This window comes from Martes martes (assembly GCF_963455335.1).
Source record: "Martes martes genome assembly, chromosome: 16".
NCBI classification, from domain to species: Eukaryota; Metazoa; Chordata; class Mammalia; order Carnivora; family Mustelidae; genus Martes; species Martes martes.
Genome location: NC_137904.1, coordinates 43,836,265 through 43,847,341, shown reverse-complemented (window position 1 = coordinate 43,847,341; position 11,077 = coordinate 43,836,265). Strand labels below are relative to the sequence as shown.

The window sequence follows — 11,077 nt, the reverse complement described above, 5'->3', positions numbered from 1 at the left end:
GCCTGCCACATCCCCCATCCACCCAAGAAGATAAGAACTTTATTTAGCCCACCTTCTTGGAGGCCGGATGCAGAAAGGAGCCAACAGCCAATCACTTTATGTCTAAATTTTCAGCAATGCCACAAGGTACCAGGAGTTTTCACTGTCCTTGGCATATATGACATATATGACTGATATCCCCAGTCCATAATTTCATGAACAGATCCTTAAGTAAAAGGTAACCATCGTGTGATACACATAAGCAATTCATAAAATATAAATGGCCAGCAAACAAAAAAGTGCCCCATGCCCAAGATCTCTCATATTCAAAGAAGGACATCACAACAGGTCTGTTTTGTTTAGTGGTAATACCTGTTTTAGCGAGGGTGTAGGGAAAAGGCACAAATGCATTGTTAGAGTGAGACTGGCAACAATTCAGCAATAGAATCAAAGGCCCTTCAGAAAAGAGCATGTTCTTAGAACCTGGAGTTCCATTCCTAGGACAGTTATTTATTATAAGCCCATCCTTCTGTGTCTTATCATAGTGAAAAAGCAGACATAATAAAATATCCCACAACAAAGAATCAACAGACTGTTACCAAACACACATCAAGGTCCATCGAAGGCATGTTATGCAGCTAGTAAGAATGTTCAAGTTGGTGTATTGGCCTCAAAAGATGTCAGTCATTTCTTGAGAAATGAAAAATAGAGTTTCAAGACAATGAATTCATGATCATCTGCTTTTGTAAGAAAATAATTATTCACAAATTACATACATGCTTATTAAAAATCTGGAAGAATGTACATCAAAATGTGAACAGTGGCTGTTTGTGGGTAGTGAAAATGTGAGTGATCTTTATTTTCTGTTGTGTGTTCATATGCATTTTCCAATTTTTCTGAAAAAAAAAATGTACTACTTGTACCATTTTAAAATCTTTAAAGAAAAACTGTATGTTTAAGTGTTTTTGCAATGAGTATGTTCCTTTTGTTTTTGTTTTTGTTTTTAGAGAGAGCATGCATGCCAAGGAGGGATAGCAGGGGGAGGGGCAGAGGGAGAGAGAGAATCTTAAGCAGGCTCCACCCCGAGGGTAGAGCCCAATGTGGGACTTGATCTCATGACCCTGAGGTCATGACCTGAGCTAAAATCAAGAGTCAGATGTTTAACCAACCGAGCTACCCAGGTACCCTCCCCTTTTTTTAATTTTAAGGAAAAATAAAAGAATAGCTAAGTGGCAAGTAATGTGGTAGAAACTGTAAGAACAAAAGAAAGAAGGATGTGGAGAGGTAGGGAAGCTGGTAAATTAGGAGTTGGTAGGTGGGGCAAGAAAAGTATTCAAAAAGAGGCAGGTCTTGAAAGGTAGTAAAATTTGGATGCACAGGGGCACCTGGGCAGCTCAGTCCATTAAGCATCTGCCTTCAGCTCAGGTCATGATCCCAGCATCCTGGGATCAAGTCCCCCATCAGGCTCCTTGCTCAGTGGGGAGGCTGCTTCTCCCTCGGCCTGCCGCTCCCTGGCTTGTGGTATCTTTCTCTGACAAATAAATAAATAAAATATTTTTTAAAAATAAAAATAAAGAAATACTAGTAATCTATCTGACAAAAATGTCTATGGTTATTATTTGCACATCATCTTGCACTCATTGCAAAAGTTTTATTCTATAATGAACCATCATTTACATGATTCTTTACAAGTAAAATGAACTGCTAACAAGAAACTATTCAAAGCACTATATAACTAAGGGCAGCATTGAACTGGGAGCCTGGTCATCGGGGGTTCATTTTATTTCTTTGAAAGGATCTTATATTGAACAACTCCGGGATGCCAGGCACTGAAGCTGGCATCTCTGAACATTATGTTTCACTGGAAACTCACCAGATTCTTGAAGCTTTCATTTTACAAATGAAAGAAATGGCAAGAATTACTTTGTGAGCTTTGGCAAGTCGCTATTTCAAATAAAAAGAGTGAGTATGAACTTTGGAGGATGTCTTAAAACAATGGGGACCAGTATTTACTAAAGAATTCTAGGACGTCTGGGTGGCTCAGCCGGTTGGGCGTCTACCTTCAGCTCAGGGCGTGATCCTGGGGTGCTAGGATGGAGCTCCTTGTCGGGCTCCCTGCTCAGTGGGGAGCCTGTTTCTCCCTCACCATCTGCCGCTCCCCCTGCTTGTACTCTCTCGTTCTCTCTCAAATAAATAAAATCTTAAAACAAAAAAAGAATTCTAACACTTCAAGCAAGAACAGAATTATATTTATACATGTGATTAAAACCCTTCAATCCACTAAACACCAGTGTTCTAGAGTTTGCAAATCATAGAATTAAGATGAGTCTGTTTGATAGGTCTACCCATTTAAAAGGAAATGCATAGATCCATAGAAAGAAAGCTTTAAAAATGCATGTAAAGTAATACTAATGAATAGAAGAAAATCCTGTGAGTTTATGTCTATATTTATTCATACACTGCCTCATCAGGCAAGGAATTTGAGGTAGTAATGGTTGTTTTATTTATTACATACCCTTCCCAGCAGTAACTCTAGAGTATCAGAGAAGCATCTTAGACCTTAATTTTGGGGGCACCTGGGTGGCTCATGGGGTTAAGCCTCTGCTTTTAGCTCAGGTCATGGTCTCAGGGTCCTGGGATCAAGTCCCACGTTGGACTCTCTGCTTGGCAGGGAGCCTGCTTCCCCCTTTCCCTCTGCCTGCCTCTCTGCCTACTTGTGATCTCTCTCTCTCTCTCTGTGTGTCAAATAAATAAAGAAAATCTTTTTTAAAAAATTTTTTAAAAATAAAAAAATTTTTTAGAAAGAACTTAATTTTGAATTTCAATTTTAAAAACAAAAAAGAAATGTGTCAGCATTAAAAATTATATCAAGAAGAAAGCTTTAAAAAAAATAGGACAGAAGGTGGAATACCTTAGTCATCACAAGCTTCTTCAGTGGACACCCCAACAATCCAGATATCCCCAAATAGAAGGTTAGTAAAGCCACCAAAATGAAGAAGATACAACTCACATGACAACTAAAAACACAAGTTTCAAGCAAATTTCGGAGGCCAGAGATGCTGCTGAATATTGGTTTTTCTCATTCTTTCCACATAAAGCTCTTTCTACCCAGGCTCTGAAATTTCCCCATTTCAATTAGCTTTCTTTCATTTAGCTATTGTCCCTTTCTTTAGACCTTCCTTTAGGCAAATGCCAGCCTTTATGAATGTGGAAAGATTACATTTCATCCATTTATGAAAGGGAAGAAAGGCCCAGTGGTTTTTTCTTATCTCCAGCATTTACCATCATGCCATTCATCACTAGTGCTTAGGTTTCCCTGGTTTCCCAGCTCTGAGGAGGGGTGAGACAAGATGACCAACATTCCTTAACGCTGGTGCATTTTTTACCTACCTTAAAAGGGTGTGATGAGAATTACTCCCAGCTTAACAATTTAAAGTTTATAAAGCACCTCGCAGGCTTTGGAGAGATGGCACCTTCCACAGAAGAATGGTAACACACCACTGCTGTGAAAAATAAGGCATAGGGGCACCTGGGTGGCTCAGTTGGTTAAGCCTCTGCCTTCGGCTCAGGTCATGATCCCAGGGTCCTGGGATCAAGCCCCACATTGGGCTCCTTACTCAGCGGGGAGCCTGTGTCTCCCTCTCCCTCTGCCTGCTACTCCCCCTGCTTGTGCTCTCTCTCTCTCTGTGTCAGATAGAAAGATAGAAAGAAAGAAAGAATGTAAATGTAAAAACTAATTCCTGAAGAGCTACACAGCAAAGGTAATTATCATGTATTTAATAGTGTGTCCCAATCAAAGGCAGTCCAAGGAGAAATTAACAGAAGGAAGAACGCAGGATGACAAATGATTGATGGTGATTAAAACACACACACAGTTTAAAGAGACTGCCAAGATAAAAACTAGTTTAAATAAGCAAAAGTCAGCTACCTGAGCATAAAGCTGAGGCCAAGAAAGGTTTTAAAAGCATCTACACTTTTTTTTTTGTTTTAAGTTACTTTTTAGGGGGGCCTGGGTGGCTCAGTCATTAAGCATCTGCTTTCGGCTTGGTTCTGGTAGAGATCCCAAGGTCCTGGGATTGAGCTCTGCCTGCCAGGCAGCCCACTTCTCCCTCTCCCACTCCCCTGCTTGTGTTCCCTCTCTTGCTGTCTCTCTCTGTCAAATAAATAAATAAAATCTTTTTTTTTTTAAAGACGCTTTTTAAAAATTGTGGTTAAGTGAACATAACAAAATTTACCATCTTCACATTTGTGTCTGCTCAGTATTGTTAAGTACATTCATATTGCTCTGCAACCAACCTCCAGAACTCTTTTCATCTTGCAAAACTGAAACTCTATATCCATTAAACAACTCATTTCCCCTCCACGCAGCCACTGGCAACTCAGTTCTGTTTACTGTCTCCGAAATTGCCAACGCTAGGTACTTCATGTAAGAAGAATCATATAGGAGTTGCCTTAACAACAACAAAAAAAACCCACCAAAAAACAAAACTTTTAAACCAGAGAAACTACTAGCAGAGGCAAACGGAAGTAATGTAAAGTACAAAGGGACAGAAAAACAGGAAGCAGAAAGTGAACTGGGGAGGATTCTAGATTTTGGTATCTGTAAAATGATCCCAGTCATAACATTAGTTATCGGAAGTGGATACGTATCTTTACTAAATATCTTTTTAACCAAAACTGAAAAAATATGAGCAGAAAGCAGACGGGGGGAATTCCACATTTTAGTATCTGCAAAATGACTCCAGGCATAACATTGGTTAGCAGAAGTGGATTCAGATCCCCAACTCCAGACACCTTTAAAACAAAGATAAAATCAGCATCATCTTAGTTTCTTAAGATTTGACTCCAAAAAAGGAAGTTGCTATCACCATCTCAGGCTTGAATTTAATCAGAAAGAAGAGCATCTTCGTACCATCATGTCAGTGACAATGAACCCCCATCTAAAACTGTTTCCAGTCTTTCCAGGATATTCTCTGCTCAAGTAAGCATGTTGCTGAGATCTAATAGTACATGCAGGAAAGACTATTATATTTAATTCTTTCTTTTTAACAGTGAAAATACCTAATCTGATCTCAGAACACAAAGAAAACTTCAATACAAACGTACCCTTAGAAATATGGGGATTGAAATGATCATAGAGAAGGACAATTAAGTAAACCTAAAACTAATGCTGATGCTAGAGCTAATTTCAACTTTAAGAGGATAATTTGAACAAAAGTTAGGAGTTTGTTGGGAAATTTCCATTCTCATTGTATTAAGTATTTTAATTGCATTTGCTAATCTGGGGATGTGTTCTTCAGTTGGGAAATCATGAAGCAAAATGAATAGAATTACACTTTCAGGAAAGAATTCTAAGTCATCGAAACCTCTGAAAGATTAAAACCGTAATTCTGGGGGGGGAAAAAAAGTTTTTGTTTTGCTCCACCTCTTTTTTTTTCTTGATAGAGTAAATGCCCTGAGGCTCTGACCTAGCTTCAGAAAAAGAGCCAGTACAGTGGGTTCCAACTGCAGATTAGCAAAACTGTAATAGGGATTAAGAAGTGACACAGAAAAGGAACACCCTGAAAGTGTGTATATAAGGGCCCAAAAGACAGCTTGCAAATACGGGCTTCAGTGTCACCTCTCCTCTTCCCCGAAACGAGCGAAACACTTGCAGGAGTATCATGTCTTGCTCTTCTCGAGTCTCCTCTTCCAGGGCTGGAAGCAGTGGCTTGGTCAGGGTGTCTGCTGGTGGGAGCAGCTTCAGCAGTGGAAGCAGATGCGGTCTGGGGGGTGGCTCTGCCAGGGGCTTCCGAGGAGGAACCGGCAGCTGTGGCCTGAGTGGGGGATCAACCAGTGGCTTTGGAGGTAGCTTTGGGGGAAGTTTTGGTAGCTGCTTAGGAGGGGGTGGTTTGGGAGGAACTCCAGGCTCTGGGGCTGGCTTTGGAGGAGGTTCTGGCTTTGGTGGGGGTTCTGGCTTTGGTGGGGGTTCTGGCTTTGGTGGGGGGTCTGGAATTGGTGGCGGTGCTAGTGGAGGCTTCTATAGCTATGGCGGTGGAATGGGGGGTGGTATGGGAGGTGGTGTTGGCGATGGGGGCCTCTTCTCGGGAGGTGAAAAGCAAACCATGCAGAACCTCAATGACCGCCTGGCCAGTTACCTAGACAAGGTCAGAGCCCTGGAAGAGGCCAATGCTGATCTGGAGAACAAAATCAGGGAGTGGTATGAGAAATTTGGGCCTGGATCTGGAGATGGTGGATCTGGAAAAGATTACAGCAAATACTATCCAGTCATTGAAGATCTCCGGAACCAGGTAAGACACTATCCACTACCGAGTTTCTATTATTTCTTTATCTTTTGCTCTTATTCAGACCATATACTGTAATGAAGATTTCAAGTCAAGAATTATTTAAAGACATATTTGCTTGTTGTACATGTAATATGGGACTTGGTATGTTTTAACTATGACAGTACTGTATATGACATCCAACCATACTAATTATCTGTTTGCATCTCAAATTTGAGTGTTTCTACATAAGAGCAAAATTTATATAATGCGAGACAGCTAATTAACAGGTACATATAAGAATGGTGGCAATGAGTCAACACTAGCTTAATCTAATGTTTTCAGATTAATCCTGGCAGATTGACATATTTTAGTGTCTTGCTAGATTTAAATCATTTTTACAACTATTTTTCTTCCTAGAAAATCTGGTGCAAATACTGTATGAGCATGTGGCAGAATCTGAAATGTTTAGCCACCACTGTATGGGAAGTATTTTTTTAAAGACCTTTTTAGAAGTAAAATTCATTTTTGTACTATTTTCTGAAAGAATTTATAGATTAACTGATTCTCCAAAGCAACAGAAATAAGCAGAGGGCTGTGCTCTATAAAACAATGTTTCATGCCTACTCCAGTAAAGGTGTAAACTGTTACCTTTTTGCAGAAGGATGTAGTCCAACACCACAAGATTATCAATAAAGATGTCATTACTAAGCAAGTTTTCAGAGCAATTTACCTTTAATATCCAACGCGAAGGACATCTACCCTCACAATGGGCATGCGGACACAGGTAAAAAGTATCCATGATGCATTCACTATTATTGCCTTCTCCAGATCATTACTGCAACTATTGAAAATGCTGGGATCGTTCTGCAGATCGACAATGCCAGATTGGCTGCTGATGACTTCAGAATGAAGTAAGAAAAGAAAAGACTTGCAAATGTTGTGGGAGAAATAAAATGCAATCTGTCTGTTTCACTTATTCTAAATTTAAAGAACTATGTTTTAGGGGATCAAGACCTAAATTTAGGGGCGCCTGGGTGGCTCAGTGGGTTAAAGCCTCTGCCTTCGGCTCAGGTCATGATCCCAGGGTCCTGGGATCGAGCCCCGCATCGGGCTCTCTGCTTGGCGGGGAGCCTGCTTCCTCCTCTCTCTCTCTGCCTGCCTGTCTGCCTACTTGTGATCTCTGTCTGTCAAATAAATAAAATATTTTTAAAAAAAAAAAGACCTAAATTTACAAACATCCCAAGAGTAAATTTTAAAAACCATCACTCCCCTCCAACAAGGAAACAAAAAGAGAGGCAAATTAAGGATTAAATTTTTGTTCTAAAAAATATTAGCCGTCAATAGAATTAATACTCAGTTCACAATTTTCGTTCCAGGGGAATAATTCCTAAGAGAAAACTTAGTAGCCTTTTTTTATCAAATAGCTCAGAAGGGGGTGCATGGCTGATTCAGTCAGAGAAAAATGGAGCTCTTGATCTCGGTCAGAGTTGTGAGTTCAAGCCCTGCGTTAGGTGTAGAGATTACATAAACAAACCAACAGTTCAGAGGAAAAATCTTTTTCTTCACTATGCAAGAATTGATGGACTTTGAAATGCTCTGTCCTGTCCTACTGTTGTCCTTTCCAGGTATGAGAATGAGCTGTATCTCCGGCAGGCCGTGGAGGCCGACATCAATGGCCTGCGGAAAGTTCTGGATGACCTGACCATGACACGCTCTGACCTGGAGATGCAGATCGAGAGCCTCACCGAGGAGCTGGCCTACCTGAAGAAGAACCACGAGGAGGTAGGAACACATTCCACGTTATTAAAGGACCCTGGCCTACCCCACATCATTCTATAAAAATAAAAAAAGTTTCCTCTAAATGGATTTCCAACACCTATGATGGAAGGAAAAAGTAGTCATGAGCAAATTACATCTGAATTTAGTGGGAAGCGGGGGTAGCCTGTAGTGTCCTAGTTTCAATTTTTTGGTTGGCTATGCACATTTTAAGAAGTCTTTGCTTTCCTCTTTTTATCACCTTGGTGTTTCTCCTCACGCTAGGAAATGAAGAGTATGCAAGGAAGCTCCGGAGGGGACGTGACCGTGGAAATGAACGCTGCCCCAGGGACTGACCTGACCAAGTTACTGAATGACATGAGGGCACAGTATGAGGAAATGGCTGAGCAAAACCGCCGCGAGGCCGAGGAGCAGTTCAACAAACAGGTAGATTATCACTGCCAGATGCCCGAGCCCGCGGTCACACGCAGGCCACCTCCTCCCAGTTCTTCAGCCTGCCCTGACAGCATTTGCTTTTTCTCTAGAGTGCATCGCTGCAAGCACAAATTTCTACAGATGCCGGGGCAGCCAGTTCCGCCAAGAATGAGATAACAGAACTGAAACGTACTCTGCAAGCTCTGGAAATTGAGCTTCAGTCCCAAATGGCCATGGTAAGTGCAAAGAGGTTTGCAACATCTCCAACAGGCAGTTACGCGATCCCGTGTTCTTTCTTTGCCAAGATGTCCCACTTGGCACATCATGAAAGCAGCATTAGGAGAGCTCGCTTGTGCTTATAGAAAGCATAAACATTCCAGTTCAAGATCATAGACTTCCGTAGAAGATTCAGCTTAAAGAAAAAGAGTTACGCCAACAAAAAATAAGGAACCAATGGTAGAACACCATAAGTTGTAACTTGAAGGTGTACTTCTTTTAGCACCTTATAAAAAGGGAATTTTGCATCACGAGGTTTTGATTTGCTTTTTCTTTTAGAAAAGCTCCCTGGAGGGAACCCTGGCTGACACAGAAGCTGGCTACATGGCTCAGCTGTCAGAAATCCAAATGAAGATCAGCAGCCTGGAGGAGCAGATCTGCCAGATCCGGGGCGAGACCGAATGTCAGAACGCAGAGTACGAGCAACTTCTGGACATCAAGACCCGCCTAGAGATGGAGATTGAGACCTACCGCCGCCTGCTCGATGGGGAGGGAGGGTGAGTGAAAGTCATGAACCCACTCAGTGCGTTCCTTGGTGTACTTCTGTTATGAAACCAGAAAGGGCTCTGGGGGCTGGACTTGGTTTAAAAAGTCACAGTGGGGCACCTGGGTGGCTCAGTTGGTTAAGCATCTGACTCTTGATCCTAGCTCAGGTCTTGATCTCAGGGTCATGAATTGAAGCCCTGTGTTGGGCTCCATGCCCAACTTAATAATTGATGATGATGATGATGATGATGATGATGATGATGATGATGATACAAAGTCACAGAGACTCAGTCCAATCCAAAAATATTTACCTTCATTATGGAGAGCCCCCTGCATGGTGGGTTTCTCCCACCTTTGCAAACTACAAAGGAAAACAATTCTTTTTTCCTCTAGGGGTTGTGGTTCCGGAGGATCTGATTTTAGAAACTCAGGATCTAGAAATACAGGATCCAGAAACACAGGATCCAGAAACATGGGATCTGGTGACTCAAGATCTGGAAGCTGTTCTGGCCAAGGAAGAGGTAAACATTCTTTAATGTTCATGATCATCTTATAATTTAAAAGTAAAGGCATGCTTCTCTTGTCTTATAAAAAGCATATACTACTGTTTACAAAATCTTAACCCGAGAGAACTTACTTAAAGAATGCATTCGAATGTCTCTTGATCTGGGTTTCTATGATCGTTTCCATACTGACATTGTGATTCTATGACTTTCAGATCCAAACAAGACCAGAGTGACTAAGACCATCGTGGAGGAGGTGGTGGACGGCAAAGTCATCTCATCTCAAGTGAGCAATGTGTCTGAGGTGAAAGTGAAATAAGCAATTTCCAGATCAGCAAGAGTGCCTTTCAGACAAAAATGGAAGGACACGAATGAAGAAATCACATCAATCCTGCCATCTTTCTGGATAACTTCAGGAAGAGTTTCTATCCAGAAGTAGATGACCAAGCAATTTTTTCGCATCCTCTTTTCTTTTCTTACTAGAACACTCTTGAAAAAGTTGAAGTAACAACTTTGCTCTAATTGTTTTCATGCTTTAATAAACTTACTTTTGCAAGTTAACTAAATGCTTCCTGAAATTTTTAAATTTTAATATTTTAATAGTATTTCAAATTTAATATTTTACCTAGAAATACAGCTATCAGTTACGATCTCTCCTCACTATTATGTTACTAATATTAATTCATTATTTATATAATACCCTCTTCATAAAAATCAAGACTGGAGCTATTTGGTATATGGGCATTTCTAGCAACATCCCACTGGAACTCAGTGATAACTAAAATTAGACTTCAGCATCCCTAAAAAACATTGTGGGAAATAAGATGGGATATGTAATAGGGTGCCAGATTTCTGAAAACCTTGAAAGCCCCAAAGAGAAAAAATCTCAGATACTTGTACCCTTACAAAATCTAGCCACACCTCTAGCCAAAAACTGTCACTTAGCCAAGCAGATGTCTCATCTTCCTACTCTTCATTGCTGAAGTTCTTACCCCCGGGTCATCCACATGGCTCCATCTTATCTTACTTGGGACAATGAAGCCTGTTAAAGTAGGTCAGGAGGTGGTACAGGGTCAGTCCCAGGAAGAACCAGACACAGGACAAAGCTAAGCTGGTTAAGGTCTTTCCCATAAGAAATTTAATAGGACCAGATCTACAAATTAGAGAATCAACCCCACAAGCCAGTCCTCGAGAAAAGAACTTGAAACTTGGCATGAAAAGCCAAATTTAAAATTGCAAAGGATAAACCTGAACATAATTTATGCAAATCATACCTTCAAATATAAAATCAATAAGAGCTGTAGGAGAGTATCAAACTTCAATAATCAAAAACAATCCGGAAAATGTAGTTTTTCATTTGCTAGGCTTATTGAATAA

The 11,077-nt window shown here is 40.8% G+C and overlaps 1 protein-coding gene across 1 annotated transcript; it reads left to right on the top strand.

The window, feature by feature from the left end:
* Positions 1–5,642: 5,642 nt before the first annotated feature.
* Positions 5,643–10,259, top strand: KRT24 (keratin 24; the record flags this gene model as incomplete). The annotated part of the gene is made up of 8 exons (XM_080826338.1): positions 5,643–6,269; positions 7,074–7,156; positions 7,871–8,027; positions 8,286–8,447; positions 8,546–8,671; positions 8,991–9,208; positions 9,591–9,718; positions 9,916–10,259. The coding sequence occupies 8 exons, from the start codon at positions 5,643–5,645 to the stop codon at positions 10,017–10,019; spliced, it is 1,605 nt and encodes a 534-aa protein (XP_080682464.1). The 3' UTR covers positions 10,020–10,259.
* Positions 10,260–11,077: the final 818 nt, after the last annotated feature.